This window comes from Stegodyphus dumicola, chromosome 2, assembly GCF_044657685.1.
Source record: "Stegodyphus dumicola isolate Sdum_Otavi_A_Nest chromosome 2, ASM4465768v1".
NCBI classification, from domain to species: Eukaryota; Metazoa; Arthropoda; class Arachnida; order Araneae; family Eresidae; genus Stegodyphus; species Stegodyphus dumicola.
This window is the reverse complement of record NC_140769.1, coordinates 209616866-209636725: the sequence shown is the minus strand read 5'-3', so window position 1 is coordinate 209636725 and position 19860 is coordinate 209616866. Positions and strand designations below refer to the sequence as shown.

The following is a 19860-nucleotide window of genomic DNA, read 5'->3' as shown; positions in this document are numbered from 1 at the left end:
TCGGCGTTGTAACTCTGGGGCGACCTGTGCTGTAACGTCTACTCACATTGCCATCATCTTGGAATCGTTGCCAAAGCCTGGAGATGACACTCTGGGCAATTCCAAGTTCGTCTGATACTTCCAGTTGGGTACGCCCACATTCCAGACGGCCGATAATTCTACCACGTAAAAAATCATCCAAATACGTCCTTTGTGTCATTACTATTCGGTTATTGCCCTGAAATGGTTATAAAGCGCCTGCGAACAATTTTACTTCTTTGCCTGTATTCCTTATATATCACTCTCTTACACTCTCGTCATTGTGACGTACAATCGGTGTCATCTGGTTACTTCCTGAAATTTGCATATGATTCTTGATGATGTGTGTAGTGATTTTACAGGTGATATATTTATTTTAGAGTTCGATTTCCGCGTGACTCTGAATTATCCTTAATTTATGGACATGAGTGCAGTTTTTACGCCTATGAAACGTTTCAATGTATTGCAAATTGTGTTTTTCATCATTCCACTTTCCAATTATTGCTTATCAGAAGAATAATTTTTATGAAATTTTAGAAATGCCGTACAATACATCCTGCAAGAGATGGCGCAACCAGAGCTTCAGTCAACTAAAATGCTTTTCATCCTTAATAATAGATGGCGCAACCAGAGCTTCAGTCAACTAAAATGCTTTTCATCCTTACTAATAGATGGCGCCACACGAGCGCCTCATTTGTTCAAGTTTACTTATTCTACGGATGGCGGTACAGGAGCCTCCGTAGTTAGTAATCTCTGAGTTCTAGCACAGCATGTGCGCAAGTACTTCCATGTTATTGAATACAACTTACTCGATTCCTCAAGCATTTAAAAGTCAAGTATAATATATTGGTAAAGGCCGTTAATGGTCGATTGCCTCTTACTAAGTGATTAGACATAGTTATAATATTAACGAAATATAACGCTGTTAAGTGAACCTTGCGCCAGAGTGTCGCTATGGTAAACAAATATAGTGAATTTTAATGAGTGCATTTGTATTGTAGTTTATGCGCTGTCGACGAAGTATATTTAATTCAATCCAATAAGTTTAAATAAAATGAAAAAAAAATGCATATAATTTAATATTCCGTACAAGGAAGTCATGTGGTTTACACATCAGACTTTTTAGATTTATTTTTATATATGCGAATTGACGTTAACTCAAACTCAACAACCGTCGCAACAGGAATATTATTTTCAATGTTAAATTGCCCAATAAGCATCGAACACAATGAAGGAATCAGTTCAAGGGAAGATGAGTTCGTTTTTCCGTTGATGAATGAAAATACGTATATGCATACACTATTTGACGACAGTGAGAAGGTAAACAGTGACGTAGATAGGGATGAAGTAAGAGGTGTAAGAAGGCGAAAAATCAGGCTTAGTAAAAAGTGGATGTAAAAGTGACAATAATTCCGCAGAAGAGACAGAAAATTCAAAATGGATAACCAGCACAGAATCCGAAGATATAAGCAAAAGTTGTATCCGGCGAAAGAGCCACTGGACTGCAACTATCTTCATACACAAACATTAAATTTTTGAGAAATCATTTTAAAATAGCTGTAATAAATTCACCAAGTATACAGACTATCGTCTCGAGTTGCTGGTTAGCCTGAACGAGAAAGGCCTCAGTGCAAAGGATTAAACCATATACAGAAAAATGATTTTGGATTTTTGTACAACCATCTGCAGAACCGAGTTATATATGATATTATAACAGAAGATTTGCCTTCTTTTCTGGCTGGAATAGCTGTTCTTTATACATCTTAAGAAGCTCCTTTTTTGGATTTCCTTTGTTTCACTCACAATTTATTCCGGAGTAACTTAAAATACACGGAATTAACCTTACAATTTTAGTCCTGCAATAGGTTCATCATTTGTAATGAAAAGTTAAAAACACAACGGATTTTTGATGTTCTCATTCAAAACACCTCCACAAGGAAGGAAAAAAAAAAAAAAAAGATCTGAAATGGCACGATTCTTGTTGCCACCTCCAGAGAGTGTGAACTGGGAAAGCCCAAAATGGGACATCATGGAGGTTAGTGGTAAGGGAAGACGGTTGGGAGACCCTCGAACCGCCCAGCCGGGAGGTTTCTTTCTCGGAATTCCATTGGCGTAGGAGCTTGATAGTTTAAGTAGCTTCAGCAGTACCTCAATCACTTATGGTAGTGCAGATACTGACTTAGCACCTCTGTAACTGCACCTGTAGATTTCTTTATGTTGGATGTGTAACATTCAGTTTGTTGATTTAATATTCGAAAGAGCAATTTGAATTTCAAATTATAACAAAACTTAATTTTAAACAAAATTTTTGTTTCATTTCAGAGGGGACCCGGACAAATGTGACCATTACGGCAACACTTCCCTCCACTGTGCTGCCGGCAACGGCCACATCGACTGCGTATCCTTTCTGGTCAACTTTGGAGTCAATTTGTGGGCTCTGGACAACGATTTCCACACCGCCAAAGATGTTGCTGTGCTTAATCACAAAAATGACGTTCTCAGGTTGCTAGATCAAGCGCAATCGAAACACGCTCTTGTCAACAAGAAATTGGTCCAAAGGTTAAAGGAGAAGAGTGTATATGATGCAGAGAAAAGGATTAAAAACTACAAAAAGCTGCAAATGAAAGCGGCAAAGCGAGCTGAGAAAGAGGAAAAGGAGAGACAGTCCGACGTTCAGAGACTGATGTTGCCTTCTTTCAGGAAAGATTCCAGGTCAGTTAGAGATTATTGGAAAGTTTCCCAACTAAGTTTTCTCTGTTACAGGAAATGCCATTTTTTCCCATTCATATCATCGAGGACCTCTGATAAGGGGGCTTCGAGGAACCTTAAGTTTTTAAACATATGTTATATGTTAGGAATATAAAAAAGGACGAAGCTAAAAAGTGTTTTGCATTTGACAGTGTTAAAGTCAATGCATTTGAAAATATAAAGTGGCAAAATGATTTTCCAAGAATCAGTATCTAACTTATATTTAGAACTAACCACTTTTTTGACAGTGTGTGTTTCAGCTGCGAGAAAAGCTTTTGAAAGTTGAAGTTGATTAAAAATTATCTTCGATCAATATTGAACCAAGGTTTGGCAATCCTTTCCATTGAAAATGTAATAGCTAAAAACATAAATTTTGATGGAGCTATATGCAAATTTTCAGAATTTAAACAAAACAGTTGTAACTTTTTTTGGTACTATTCCGTTTCGAGGACCGTAAAAAATTGCATCGAAAATGTACGTGCAAAAGCGCCAAATCTAGCAAACGCGCCCATTTAACAGCGCGCTAATCTAGCGAGCTGATTTCAGATTGCGTAAGTTTAGATAGTTCTATATTTCTTAAGACGCCTTTAAATACTAGTTTAATTTTTTAATCCTTTTTTGATATCCTATAGATTTAACAATTTGGGAATTGACCATGACGAAAAGTCTGCAATAGAATTTCGCAAAGAAAAGGCATCATTCATTATAGAAAATTATGTTTGAACAGCCAACGAAATGAAATTATGCTTTAGCGATGACTCGGTAGTGAAATAGCGATGCAGGAATCCATTCAGTTATGTTTAGCCTTTTTTATATAAATTATAATAATAAAAAAGTATTATATGAAATTAACCTTTCATATAAATTAAAACAATAACCTTTAGATAGTTATTTACTATTATACTTCCTTTTTTTTTTGCGTTAGGATTGCTGCAGTTATTTTTGGCAGCACTGGCATCAAGAATAGTTTGGCCATTTTTTAGTCCTCAAAACTGAATAGTACTTTTTTTTATTGACAGAAAAATTAAAAACAATATTTTTGGAACTACTCTTATATGCGCCCTCAGGTCGCCAAATTACTTGCCAAACATTTTTGACGAGAAACTTCACGCTGCCATATTACTATATAAATTTTTTGTCTATATTTCGAATTTTAAGCCTAAAGTGTCTCCAAAAACGCGGTTTTCGCATATGCAAAAACCAAAAACCACGTTTTGAACATACAATTAAGCTAAAAATCCAAAACAAAAAAATTTACAAAGCAAAAACGTAAGGTTTCTAACCAAAAATATTTGACAAGAATCCATGTACACAGCGATGTGTTTTAACTTAAAAAAACACCTACGAATTGCACAATCTAGGGAACGAACGAATCTACGAACTACGCAGACTTCGCTTTAATAAATTAACATAACAATAGTAAATTTCAAAGAATACCATGTACACAGCGTTCTGTTTCAACTTTAAAAAACATCTACGAATTGCACAACCTAGGCACTATGCACTAATCAACAAAATAAACTAAAATAACTAAAATAAATTTCAAACAATTAAAAAAAAAACAACAATAAGAACAGAAATTCGTACTAAAAAAACAATGAACATAACATTCAAGAAAATAAGAACAAGAATAAAATAAAATGCACTTACCATGCATGAATGCTTTTTCAAACAGCAGAAATATCAATTTCATACCGCCTTTAACATGCTGCCACGTAATCACTATCCTATTTATATGACAGCCAGACACACTATCCAGAAAATTCATACTATGGTTCACAAATGAATGTTCAAAACCGTCTTTTCCTAAATCTTTGTAAGATTTCCATCCATCCGAAAAAATAGTTGTACCACTTTTTAATACACTGCATCAGCGTTGCCCTACTTCTATCATGCACAGTCACTAAAAATAATCTCCCAGACCTTCTTTCCACACCTCCAAATACCCACTGCCCCTCAACAGGGTGGCCACGATGATATTTCCTTTTGCCGAACTTCGATTCATCAACTTCCACCACTTTATCTTTCCACCCCTATCTTCTCAGAAGCATTATACAAAGCAGACTCGTTAACAACTCCAACATCGTACCTTTTAATACTAAATTTCCTTTGCACACAATCTAAAATAGGCGACTGAACTCTTGCCACCATGTCTCTCATTGCACCACAGGCCATTTCAAAACACACACGACACGAATCAACGCGCAATTACTCCAGCAAAAGATTTTTCAACGTCAACAGGGTTGCCATACAATACGCAATCGCGCCAAAAACCAGCGCAGAACACACATATCGCCACATTTGGTGATATTAAGTCGCATATGAGAGTAGAACCATATTTTAAATCATCAAAAATAGAAGATTAATAAGCTTCTTTAATATATGTTTGTCTGTTAGATGTAAGCTGCTCTTTCTTTAGTCTTAAGATATTTTGTTTTCTCAATTATTTAAATTTTTAAATTTTAATTAAATAAATGTTAATTATATGTTTGCGTTGACAATATGTGTGGTGATCATTCTAATAAGGGGGGAATATGGAGATTTCCAAGCCGGGTTTCGATAGCTGTCTGTCTACCACTAATGTTATCGTACTGCAAACGAAATACGGAGCTTTTTTTAAGCAATAACGGGAAAAAAAAAATATCTGGAGGTGCTGCACGAGGACTCCAGTTCTATGCTTTCTAAACTAAAAATGACAACGAGATGATTGGATTATTTAATTACGGCAAAGCACACGAGGGCTATTTGCCTAAAGAGAGGAATGGCTTCGTGGAGGACTTTCCAAGAGAAACTGGCTCGTATACACGTTACACATGGGGGAAACCACGAAAACGCCCATGCAACCAGCCCGTTCGCGGGATTCGAACCTCGGACCGAATTACCAGCGTTCAGCGTCTTTACCGCTCAGCCGTTGGTTGGCTGACAACGAGATGAATCACATAAATTTGGTTTCCGGGTTTTGTTTTCCTCCTTTTCTTAACATAGAGGATGTCTTTGGTTCAAAAGCCAGTAATGGGGCTACCACAGATCTTTAGCTACGCTCAACGCTAGATAAAACTTTTCCGAGAAATATGTTTCTCCCAACAATGATTTATTAGACAGGGTTTCTAACGCCAATCAGATATCCGGAAAGCGAAGATTCTCTGAAATGTTTTTTACGACGTGCACTCAACGAATAGCTTGCAGCTTTGATAACGTATTAAGAAAGCTCTAAAAGCAATAAGTCCACGCTTGGAAAATTTAGTTATCTAAATATTTTTCAAATAAAAGTTCAGCATTCACTTCATTATACAAATACAAATATTACAGTCATGCATCTTCACGAAACGCCCACCAGTGGTCGAGCGGTAAAGTCGCTGAACACTGATAATTAGGTCCCAGGTTCGAATCCCGCGAACAGACTGGCTGCATGAGAGTTTTCGTGGTTTTCCCGTGTGTAACGAGACAAAATTACCTAATGTCTCTACAAACTTACTCTAACTGTGAAGTAGGATGGACTTTATTTTGCACTTAAAATCGAACTGTTATACTGAGCTATGAATAGAAACGAACTGCACTATGATTGCTTATATAATATGAACAATATCTTGCACTCAGAACTGAACAGTTATATTGAACAATGAATGAAATCGAACTGTTACATAATTGTTTATAGAGAATGAACTCCAGAACTATTTTTTTTTCCAGTTTCAAAATTTTATACAATTACAGTTTTAAAATTTTATTACCCAGTTGTATATATAGCATTGCTTGTCTTTATATTCTAAGAATGTTAATTTCCTTGCATTGATGTGTTAATCTTACTCTGAATATGTATTTCTTATCTGTATACAAATATGTATTTCTTACTGGAGGCATCTCATCCCTTAGGCAGATAGCTCTTGAGACCTTACCATAATCACATAACACAATCACAGTCTTTCCAAAATAAGACCAAATATTGTCAGTGGACACTTGACATATGTTGGTCAAAGCTGTGTATAATTGTACTATTATTATTATTATTATTATTATTCTAAGGTAATTAAGTCTATTATAGCTATTGCAGTGCTATTCAAAATGCGCGAGAAGTAAATTCTTTCAGTATACAGAGTTTCACCTGTCAAGATAGATCCTCCATCCTCGTTGATCACCAACGACAATGTTAAATAAGTTCAAAGACTACTTTCAGTCCTCGGCTTCGCTTGGTCTCCTGCGGATCGCTATGTCGTCGCAGTCGGGACTGCTTTTTCTCGCATATATTTGGATATATAGTGGAAATTTATTCAGAGCTTTAATTCGATTATCATTTAGTGTGATGCACTTGAAAACTACGTGAAAAGAAATTTGAACTCGCCTGTGGTTCAAATAAAGACATATCGGTATTTACGTGTTAACGGAGATAGACTGGTGGTAACTGGATGCAACTAGTTTTTCTTTATTTCGGGTGAAAATGTTTGACAGTCGCTTCTAAAATAGCTTCGAATGATTTTTTACTCTGACCTACAACTTTCTGCTGCCACATGAACTCCGCTAAATACCACTTCAAATGATGTCGTTTATACATCCCTATGTTTTGTGTTCCACCATTTTGAAGAACCTCAAACTCGCTCGATATTTTGTGTTGGAACACTGAAAGTTACTCGGTAATATATTATTTCTTATGAGAAACTTAATAGCATCACCCTCACCGTTTGATTGATCCCATAGATCCATGATCGAATTAGAAAACTCTTCTTTCCTAAAATTGAGGCTTATAGATGTAGTACTTAAAAACTTAGCGATGACATACGGTTACAATAGCAATTCTTTATGTTGCCAAAGTTGCCAACTATTCGCTCTGTTTGGCGAATTTTCACTTTTTCTTCGTTAATGTGAGATCCGAAATGTCTGTTTGGCTTCGATTCCAGGCGGGCTGGCTGCATGGACGTTTTCGTGGTTTTCCCCTTGTATAACGTGTATACGAGCCTGTTTCCCTTAAAATCCTCCATGTAGGCATTTCCCCTTAGGCAGATAGCCCTCGTGTGCTTTGCCATAATTAAATAAACCAAACTGAAATGTCTTTTACTTCTCAAAGTAAATTTTTTAATTAATTTTCGTTTATACATTTTTTTATTTCGTTTTCGTACGTTATCTGAGACCGTTTTGTTTTATCTGAGATCAATTAAAGATCTTGAGTAATACAAAGTAATTCAGATTTTTTTAAAAAAAAAGTGGTTTACAAATATAATAGAGTTTGAAGGAAACTTTCTGTTTCAAACTGGCATTCTGAATTAAAATTATGAGAGCTATTTTACTGTAAAATTTCATACTTTTCTTCAAATTATAAATCCGAATTTAAGTTAAAATTCGAGTAATGTCGATTTAAATTCTGACTACAGAAACCCTAAAACAAACCGGAGTACTAAGGTATTAACGTAACCAACTTGACGAAATCTGATGTTTTTTTTAGAGAAGAAAAAGAATGTTTAGGTTCACATGATTATTAAATGTTTAAGTCATCATTCAGTTACAGAAACTTATTACATACATAAATATTATTACGCATACATTTTACATTCTGATTAGGTAATTGTAACAAAAATAATTTACTGAACCTGTTTACAAGCTTGTTTTTATTTCATTTGTTCGGAGGAAATTTCGTGGTGATCGCTTTAATAACAGATTCAAAACAGTTGTTCCCTTCAGCTATTGTGCGGCAAAATGCTGTATTATAATCCGCAGACATTTTAACGCATTTTCTTCCATCACTGGAAAATTCCACACCCATATATCTTAAATTCCAGTTTAAGGCAAAAAAGCCGCTATTCGTTTATAAAATACGTTGGTTCTTGAAATGCAACAAAAAGAATGCATATGGAAATGGTGACGTTGCTTGAATGAAGGATTCTTAGGAGCATGGTTGCCTAAAGAATGATTATGCGCATGGTTGCCAAAGTTTGGACCGTTCTGAAAATTTGACTTCTAAGGTGGTCGCAATAGTACATAAGTATCCAAACCAGTTTTTCATATTATTTTGAAAACAATATCTTCCAAAATTAGTTAAGTACTTATTTTCAACGATTATTTCGAACAGTGTATGTATTTGTTAATTTTTCTAATTTTGTTATTCGAAATTTTTATTTATTTATTTATTATTATTATTTAGGTTTCTCTATGCGCCAAAGTTCTCCGATATAGTCAGTGTAGGAGAGAAGAAAGACCATGGTGCTGTTGCCAAGAAAGCTGCCGTGGGAAAAAAGAAGAAAAATGTGGTTTTCAGACCGGGAGACATCATTGGCCGGGATGATGAACTGGACTCTACAACCGAATGCCATTCCCAACTTAAGCCATTTTTGAAAAGGAATGAAATAATCCACAGAAACCATTTATATTCCGTTAAGGAAAGCGACGATGGAACATCCTCACCTGATAATCCCAGTCGACAAACGTCTGATACTCATTCCAGCGATGACGCCAACAGTGACTTCTTGCAGACTGCCGATTCGGGAATAGGAGAGGAGTTACAAGACACAGGTTCCCCTCATGCTAGTATTTTCGATAGGCCTGGTTTCGGTACAGTTACCTTCCGTAACGCTATTATCAACCTCACCACTCTCACCAACAGTAATAACACACATGAGAACTTTGAAAAGAACCGTGGCGAGCTATCATGTCGAAACTCAAAGAGCGAGTTTTCTACACTCAATGACAGCATAGGCAGTGCAAGCAGTTTGGTGCGTCGGCATATAACGTGGGAAGACGAGTGCGAGGCTGACGATTACGACGATGCTGATGATGACGCTACCGATGATGATGTTACAGATGAAGAGGATTGTGATGCTACCGAGCCCTTGTCCCTCTTCCTCACTTCTATTGGTCTGAGCGAATACATGCCTTTGTTTCAGACCGAAAGAATTGATCTTGAATCATTGTCCCTGCTTTCTGAAGAAGATTTGAAAGCCTTGGGCATGCCCTTAGGCCCAAGGAGGAAATTAGGAAAGGCCCTCCAGCAACGAATCAAAATATTGGAAGAACCCGGAATAGTGCAAGATAGTCGCTTATAATGAATTTATGAAATTTTCGAAAGGACTTTTCAGATACATTACAGTACATAAAAATACGTTGTAATACATATTTAAAATACTGGTGTCCTTCAGGCTAGGTGCCTGTAATGAATTCACAGCCAGTTTTATACGAGATGAAAGATGCAATAATATATTACAATGAAATTGAACTTTTTTATGCTGAAAGGCTAGAATAAAAGAACTTGTGTTGCTCAAAGTATTTATAATATAATCATAGAGTATTTTGTAGGCATACGACATTTTGACTATTTGTTGTTAAGACACTATTGAATTTTGAAGTTATACATTTTGCAGTAATATTATTATTTAAATAATGCTGGATGTTCATTAATTTAAGGCAGTTGACGTGCTCTTAAACAGACTGTCCCATATTTGCGGTGTCCAAATATGTCCCATATTTGCGGTGTAGTTTATGCAGCTTTGATTCTTGGTAACAGATCTCAGATGGAACAAAATGTCTATATTTTCTGACACATGTGTTGATGTCTTCATATTTACCTCCACGTTTTCGCAATCATATTAATCCTCTCGTTCAGAAATTCGAAAATCTTTCGGTCGTAAGGATTGACCTTCACTCTTCATAGAGAATTTGTAAATATGAATTCTTCATACAGAATTTTAAATACGAATTGGTAATTGTCAAGTCAACAAAATGCCAAAAGTATACGAAGTCACTAACGTTAAGAAAATAATTTGCTGACCACTGCACGTGCGATATTGAAATGTTATTTTGCACAAAATGCTCAAAAAGCAACGTTATGGCACCCTACAAGTATTATCACATCAAGAAAATACGGCTATTAATGAAATGCTGTATTTTATCCTGAAATTTTCACTACATGCCGAAAGAGAGTGCCATATGCTACCTATTTATGCCTGCATTTGCAGAAGAAAATTACTGGCTTGTATACTACAGAATTTTGAACACGTAATTTTAATGTTAGACCACTGAGGGCAAAAGGGCTAATATACATTAATTAAATTTATTAATACCAGCATCCGATTAGTAATTGTTTTGCTAAATCGCTTTGCTTGAGGTGTCCGAGTCGTCGTTAATGTCGTTCGTGTTCACTTCGTGGACATATCATCTTCAGTTCAGTTCAAATCATCACTCAGCAAAAGCAATAATTTTTTATTTAAAGCTAACAAAATATGCAATCTTTTCCCTCTCCCATCCAGGCAGGTAATGAATTACAATAGAAGAAATAAAGTCAGGGCGCTACTGAGAAGGGTTACTTGAGAATAGTTGTGTACTTAAATATATAGCTGCGTAAAATTCTACGAGTAATGAACACATCCAGAAGTTGGAAGAATTGAGAAAGTGGGAAAGAAAAGCTATTAGGCCCAAAGTGCTTGTTTTTTCCCTTCAGTGCTGTCAGTCTTATTTTGTGATTAGAAGCTGAAGGTGAAATGGGACTTACTTTCAGCTCGTTTGATAAATCTAATTAAGTTGGATGATCAATTGTACATAATTTTGGAGATTATATGAAGCTGGAATCTCAAGGCGATTACAAGTTTTCATTTTCGGCTGAATTTGTTTCAGCGAAATCTTGCTTTCATCATCTACACGTATCGATGTATACGCGGAAACATGCAGTAATTTTACTCCTTTTTACTTAATTACCAGTTATAGCATAAAATAATCATATTTTTATATTACATTTTTGTATAAGTTTAAGTTTTATTTTTTTATTTATTTGTGATATATTTTTAAATAAATAAAAAAATAAAACTTAAACTTATATAGAATATATTATATAAACTTATATAGAATTATATATTAATATATATAAACTATATATAAACTTATATAGAATTATATATTAGTAGAAATTTTGCAAGATGTTTTCGGATTCATGACTTAATAGTAGAGCTGACAGAATTAAAATATTTCAATAAGGTCCTTTTGTACCAAAATCTGTAATATTAAGTATATTTTTGTTACTTACGTATTATCCCATCAACTGTGAAAGTTGGCTATTATCAAACCATGATATTTTGCGGAGATCTTGTCAAAGCTGCGTCAATTGTTTCTGAGGAATTCTGAAGGAACAAACGCCTCTTTATTTAATAACAATCAATAACCGATCCACTTCGTTTTTGCGCTTCTTAAAAAGATTTTCATCAATTTCTACTATTTTGTTAGGCTCTCTGGTTTCTCCAGAAGCTAAGTAATAACTTCTGTTTTTACCAGAAGCTGTGAGTACAAACTTCTCGCAGATAATTGCTCTAATCTATTACTGTTTCGTCGGCCAAATTCGTCTGACCTCACAGTCTCAATTAATACACTTTTTTTAGGGTAGGATCCCGTAACTTTCATTGTCTGCGTTCTATAGAATTAAGGTTCCAAATTTTAATATATTTTTATTTCAAAATGTAAAGAAAAAAAACAGCAATAACAGTAAATCTATATCTTCCATTCGTAAAAACCAAACGTGGCTTATTAAATGGTGCTAAATCGCTCTACATGGCAACAGTTTTACAGTCGATGGGATAATATGTTAGTACCATATTTCTTTAACCAATTTTAGAACTACCTTTCATTCTCCCTGTCAATTCAGCAATTTGTACAGTGTAGTTGAGAAACATGGTGGCATTGCATTATCGTAATTTATTCATATAAATGAGTTGTACAAGCAAAATACTGAAATTGTTTTAGAAAAATTAATTAGATACATGATATACATTGTTAACTTATAATTTAAGCAGTTATTTTCAGCTACATCAAATTACTTTCGTAATGAAATAAGCCGAAATAATCTTTCAAAATTGCTTGACAAGCATTCAAAGAATACCGGAACTTGTTCAAAAATACCCTAACTACTAAGTGATGTCGCTATGCACGAAGTTCCTGACTTTTCGATGTCTTTGTTGCTAATTAGTTCAACTAGATGATCTACCACAGTGGTCTCATACTGGCATCCGCCGAAGCAATTTTATGCGGTCCGCGAAGACATTTTAATTATGTATTTGTTGCAAATACGTTGTTGAAAGATTTCAAAATTTTAGTTATTGGAAGTCCAAGTTATATTATTTACATTTCAATTGAAAACGAACATGAATAACGCACCAGAAATTTCATAAAAGAAACTAATAAGTTTACTGTATGAAATAAATTTGATTTGAAAATGCAGATTTTATTAACTTTTATTCATACTGATCAAAATATATATGTATATAAAAAAAAAAAAAAAAAAAAAAAAAAAAAAAACACAACTCAACTATGAATTTTTGCATTAAAAGAATCACTTTGTTTGGGAATACATTTATAAGTGGACAAATTTTTGCGCAAATGAAATTAATAATAAAAAATGCAATTGTCCGATGAGCATCTACAATCCGTGGTGAAAATAATTGTTCTCCAAGGCTACAAATTTTTCAGAATCGAAACGCCATCGAGTATCAAGCTTATAATAGTAAGAAAGAAAGAAGTTTATGATTATTTAAAACATACATAAGCGTATGTATTTTTTTTATCTATGCGCCGAAAAAAATTTCATAAATAAGAGAAAGAAATTAGATTGTTATTATTTATTCTCCAGTTTTGTTCCCCACTTGGTAGATTTTCTTTCAAACTTTAGAAAGTTTTCCTAATATGTTTATTTTTAGTTTAAATTAAAATGAGTTACTTCATAATTCATTAAACATATTAAAATTATCCGAAAAAAGTGCCAGTGTAGGATTTTAATATTAAACTATCAATATATTTGAATTACAAAGTGTAACTGACAAAATTGTTTAGCAGGTACCAAACTTTAGATTTCTGATACAAAATAAATATGAATTTTTTTCCTTTCCTTTTTTGCTTTATTATTATTGTTTATGTATGTTTTAATAAATATTTAGTAAGTGAAGTTTCTTTTTTGGTTAACAGAATTTTTCAGTTATTAAAAAGTAAAAAAAAATGACTTGTCAGCTGTTTTATGATTATGCATTCGGCCCGCATGCAGTTTAAGACCACTGATCAACCAGACTGTGATTCCTCTTCACATTCTGTGCCTTTCTTACACATCTTATACCATTAAAATTCTTCTGATTTAGATAAAATGTTCCCCTTAAATCCTTTTTGAAACGTTTCAAACATTTTTAAAATAGAAATTCAATCTCGGAAAAAAAATTCAATGCATGTTCTTTGCTAAATGACATTCGCCATTTCAAGCAAATACAAAAGTTAAAAAATGTGCTTCTCCTTAAGAGAGAATTTATTTGCCAACGATAAAAAGGAAATGAAATACAAATTATCCATGAACATCCTAACAACTTCTTGGGAAAAAAAAAAGTAATCAATATCTTGCTTACTTCTTTTTTTTAAATGAATCATTTGATCACAGTAATAAAGCAAATAAAATATCCGAAAAAACAATATACAGTCAAGAAATTAAAGAATATCGATGATTCCATATCCATCTTCATTCGTAAAACCGTTTCGCTTAAAATGAACCTCACTCATAAACTCATTTTCTTACTCATTTCTTCTTTTAGTTGAAACAATCATCAGCGGCCGAAGAAAACAATTACAGATAACTTATATTGTAAGTGACTTGCGTAACCTTTGTGTTTTTGAATAATAATGATATCTTCCTACAAGAAAAGCTGCGTATACTGCTGAAGGTTTTGAATTTATTAACTGTGATCTGCATGAAAAAGTAAGATAAGAAATGACGATTAAGATGAAATGATTATACAAACATAATTTAGAAAAATCGCATCATGTATATGTATGTTTTTTATCACGTAATGAAATACTATATATTTAGCATATTCATTATGAAAGTAACAATTGAAATATGGCTATACTAGTGGATTTATGCATTATTAAATTCTACCATGTGATGTGGTGACTCCCCTGGTATTTCAACAAACATTCGATGAATTTTATGCTGTTTGTACACAAGGAAATGAAGACAAATTTTAATTTCTTACGTTATTGTTCTCTATTGAATATCAGCAAAAATTTGTATACAGACTCAAACATTAATTTAATGTTTTTTGCATATGAATATGTTAATAAATTCATATATTATGAATTGATGTGATTGATTTACTTGTCTGTAATTTTTTTTATATGTATGTTACCGTGAAAGACCGAAATTGAAGAATGTCGACTTTCACCGGAGAATGTCAACATTCACCAAATACATCGATGAAAGATCGAATATTTCTTTACATTCTTGTACATTCGGACCCTCACCGGTGTATGTCGACAATCACAGATATGCTCTGGTGTAGGTCGAAAAGAGAGGAGTATATGTACACGCTGCCATTCCAAAAGGAAGTGTTCCACAAATAAATGCAGTTGTAAAAGCAAGGGCCTCTTGTGCAATTCAAAGTGTCATAATAGTTTAAGTTGTTGCAATAAATAAGATTTGAATCGCATAATTTGGTAAGTTTATAACTTCTATTATTTTCCTTTCTCATTTTGAATGTACTGTGTGTTTTAAGTTCTTATATTCTTAAGTTCTTATTCTGAGTCTCAAGTGCATTTTTTCGCGAATGAATTACGGAGAAGGAAATATAATATTCTTATACGTTCAACATTCACCATTAGTACATGGTGAATGTCGACATTCACCGGTGTAAGTCAGAAATAAGAGTATTTGGAAAATATTTCGGACATACACCAAGCGACTATGTGAATGTTGACATTCACCGGTGAAAGTCGACATTCTCCAAATTTCGGTGTTTCACCGTAACATGTATACGTCATGAAATTTAAATGAAAAGAACGGAAGTTCAGAATAATTAGCTTATAAAAATCATTGTTATATCAAACTTGAAAATTGGAACGTAATAGTATTCCAGGCCTTTTAGCAAGAAATTGCTATTTACCTAAGCTTTGGAACTGCAACCTTAAGGCGGTGGCATTAGATAAGGTGTTAAGAGCGGGAAACGCTTTCGCCTATAGGGCAAAAAAAAAAAGAAAGTGAAATTTGTGTTGCCATCTGAACAACATCACACAGAACGTTGTTATATGAGAAAACGATTTTAAACAAATAGCCTTGGTTCAGACATTATTTCTCATTTTAATATTACAGTGAGCTCACATCAAGACATTTTTCACAAAATTATAGCTTGTTCTACTAATTTATCAAAAACAAAGTGTTGTTCCCAGGTACATCTCTTAAATCTAAGCATGTTTATTCATAAATGCAGTAGACAGTAGATTTATCTGTAGAACATAGCGTTTAAATGACGTACCTGACCATGCTTAACATTCGTCTTGGATAAAAACGAGACAAATACGTTGATTAGTTGTAAAAATTTACAATCCGGTGCCCCTTAATATCTTTTTTTCCCTCTGCCAAAAAGCAATGTTTCCAAGATGGCTGTGGCCCAAAACAACGCCGTAAACATCCCAGTATGGACGCCAGTTTCATGAAATTTATACATCGGGGATAGATTCACTGATCGAAGCCTTAATTACGAGGCAATAATAGGCTTTTCAGCAGTCGGAGAAAATCGTAGTTCCAGGTATGATTTTCAAAAAATCACCTCCAATAAAGTCTCTTTCGTGTGATCATCCACATCCTCAGAACAACTTCCATCTCCTCTTTTCAGTGTCACTAAACACCCGCTTTCTATATCCCTTTTACTCCTATTATATTTCCTTTTACCAAATCTACTTTCATCAATTTTCACAACCATACCAGTGCCAGTATGCTGGTGAAGAAGTATTTAGAAAAATGAATCATTTCATTCTTTCTCATCCATACATCCATACACACATTTCTGTTCAAAAATTCCTCTAATAAGCCACAGTTTTATTCGAATTTTTATTCACCTCATTCATAAACAGATTCGTTCCAGTTTCAGACACTCACAAATAGCAAAAAATTAAATATCAGTTATACTCAACTTGCTTTCTTCCATCCACGTAACCTTTTTTACAGACTCCTTGCAATGATGAGCACATTGCTGCATTCTTTCGGGTTGGTGGATTTGGAGTGATTAACTTGATGAAGAATGAAAGCACAATTTATTGGCCTGTATTACTCAGGACAGCTCACAAAAAAAACGTTTACAGTCGCCGAAAAACTACAACAAACACGCTGAAACAATCAGCAAGATAGCCTTCAGGCTATACTGGTATAATGGTGAAGACAGCTTCACGGCAAAGCACTAGAGTACAGCTCCCGACTCGGTCGTTCGCTCTCGGCGCTGAACGCACAAGACTGTTACTCTGCGTACAGACGTGGTTTATATAGCTTTCGGCCTCCCTTCGAGAACATTCTGGGGCAAACCGGTAAGAATTCGTTCTAGAATGTTCTCCAAACGGCTATGGCATATCACCGATTTTGTTACCAAAATTTCGCGCCAAATATGGCAATTCTGTCTTCCCTTGCCATTTTCTGGAAACCCTAAACCTTCTTTGCGGGGAACCTATCTTACCGCGGTTGGGCATTTCGTAACACTGCTCCCTCCCCAGGACTGCACGTACCGGACAGTACAATACTTGATCAGAAACGAAATTTGATACAAACAAAAGGTAATAAAACAATTAAATGAGATAACTAAAGAAACAAATATTTACACTATTTACAAGTTATACATACAAATTAACCAGGTACCAATTTTAAATTTTATAAATTAAAGTTCAGAATGAATTTTAGCCTCAGGCTTTACATTAAGTTATACTTGGTCAAATACTCTTTCACTGCAGTTCTCAGATTATTTCTGTTATGCATATCACAGTCTGAAAAATCAGTCCTTTCAGACTTTTCATCCCTATGAAGAACTGAATTGTTTCTTCACCACTCTGTTGGTTATTTGCATCATGTGTACAGTTCACTTCGGTACTTTTAACATTTGATACATGCTTATTTACCTCTATTTTCTGAAAACCAGTTCCCATGTTTGCATCAGAGTTATGAACAGAATCCGATCTTTTACATACAGAAGTATTCTGGTTTAGAATTAAGTTTGTGTCTGTACAAATTGTATTATGAGAAACATACTTAGTCTGAGAAGTGGTTGTATTTTCGTGCAATACCGGAACACTGCCAAGCTGTACATCAGCTTCTCCCATCTCTGCATCACATGAACTTTCAGATGGTTCAATATTTGCTAACTGCCACTTCGTCACTTCAGTTTCTACGAACTTAACAGTCGCATTTTCACTTTCTTCCACCTCTACTTCAGGCACTTGAGAATCAAAAGCTTCTTTCCCGTCTTTTATTTCTTCATGTTTTCGTTCTTCTTCTTTAATTCCGTTAGATGTTTCATCCATCATTTCTTGATCTTTCTCAAACACTTCACCAGCTACTTTTTTCATTTCTTCATCCTTCGAGTCTTTCAAGCGCCAATTCTATCATTTCCTCATCTTCTTATTACGGCTCCAGTTTCTTCTTGTAAGCTCTACTTTCATCTGTTGGAATTGCTGCAGCAGCTTTTCTTGTTCGACTTTTATTTCGGTTTTCATCTCTTCCAGTCTGGCTTTTACAGTTGCTAAGAAGTCCGTCAACTTCATTTTCTCCGCTATGGCTTTTCCCTGTAGGCGGGTCATTGGCATTCATTCGCAAAACCCATTCCTGACACCAGTTGTTGCGTTCTTACGGGTTCGTGGATTTGGAGTGATTAACAATAAAACTTGATGAAGAATGAAAACAATTTATTAGCCAGTATTACTCAGAATAGCTTCAAAAACACGTTTACAGTCGTCGAAAAACTGCCACAAGCACGTTCAAACAATCAGCAACGCAGCCATTAGGCTATAAAGGTGAAGACAGCTTCAAGATCGATTACAGATCCCGACTCAATAGTTCGCTCTTGGAGCTCAACACACTCGACGACGCACTACGGTATACTAGGCTCTCACTTCGCGTACAGGCAGGGTTTATATAGCTTTTCGCCTGCTTTCGAGAACATTCTGAGGCAAACCGGTAAGAATTCGTTCTAGAATGTTCTGCATTCGGCTATGGCATATCGTTGATTTTGTCGCCAAATGAGCGATTTCGCGCCACATATGGCAATTCTGTCTTCTCTTGTCATTTTCTGGAAACCCTAAACCTGCTTTGCGGGGAAGCTATCTTAGCGCGACTGAGCAATTTATTTTTATATAATTTTGTTTTCTTTGACTATGCAGTTCTCCTTAGAAAGTCCTCCACGAAGGCATCCCTCCCCTTAGGTAGATAGCCCTCGAGGCTTTGCCATAATCACACACACATTTTCTTTGACTATGAATGCATGTAGGGGAAAGATATTAGCGCATCTGAGATTCATTCAAAATATCAATTTAAAATGTATGATTAATGAATTGAAAAAGCAGTATAAAATCTTAGATGGTTCAGAGGAACGAAACATGTATTTGGAACTTATTCATCAACTTGGTTTAAGGCTTCAAAAACACTTTTCTCTTGACAAGCTCTGTTTGAAGTGTTTAAACAAAGGAGATTAATTTTTCGGGCAATTTTATTGCACCTTGTATTTTTAGAGTCTGTTGCTGTGTGTTTTTAAGATTTTGTTTAATCACTTTTGTTTTTTACTTTGTACTCTTTATTACCGTTACTCGGTCTTTGTAAACATTCTCCAAGATAAAAATAGGTTGGTCTTAAAAAGATTTAAGTACTTTAGTTCCAAAGAATATGTATTTTTTTTGTAACTAAATTTATATTTAATTTACGTTCCAACTTTTTACTCCACTATGAATTTATACTGTACATATATATACAGTATAAATATACAGTACCACACTGTATATATATGTAAACGTACATGTATATTCATATATACTGTATATGAATATTTCTGTAAGCAGCTTAGCAATTTTCTTATCATCTGCGAATTTGTTTTAATTCTTTTTGAGTATTTAAGTTTATTTTTGTATTGGCAAAACTGTTATGTAGAAAAGGCGTTTCAAATTTTCAGAGTTACAAATAATTTAAAGTAATAAATTTCAGCGCCTCGATTAATTTGAAACGGACAAAAACATAATTAATTTGCAAGAAAAAGAAGATTTTATCGTTGAACAACCTTTCATCCTCTTGAAAATGTTTTGAATCTTACATTGATAGTAACTGCTCTTTTTCTTCTTGTATTTTTTGTTGCCGCT

At 34.5% G+C, this 19860-nt stretch overlaps 1 protein-coding gene across 1 annotated transcript in view; it reads left to right on the top strand.

Annotated features, from left to right (window-relative positions):
• The window catches only part of LOC118197542 (pre-mRNA splicing regulator USH1G-like), a 205154-nt gene extending 192126 nt beyond the window's left edge, over positions 1-13028 (top strand). Inside the window, exons 2-3 of the mRNA XM_085811684.1 lie at positions 2341-2730; positions 8894-13028. Coding sequence (XP_085667810.1) covers positions 2341-2730; positions 8894-9791 — 1288 coding nt within the window. The 3' untranslated portion in view covers positions 9792-13028. The remainder of the gene's footprint in view (positions 1-2340; positions 2731-8893) is intronic.
• Positions 13029-19860: the final 6832 nt, after the last annotated feature.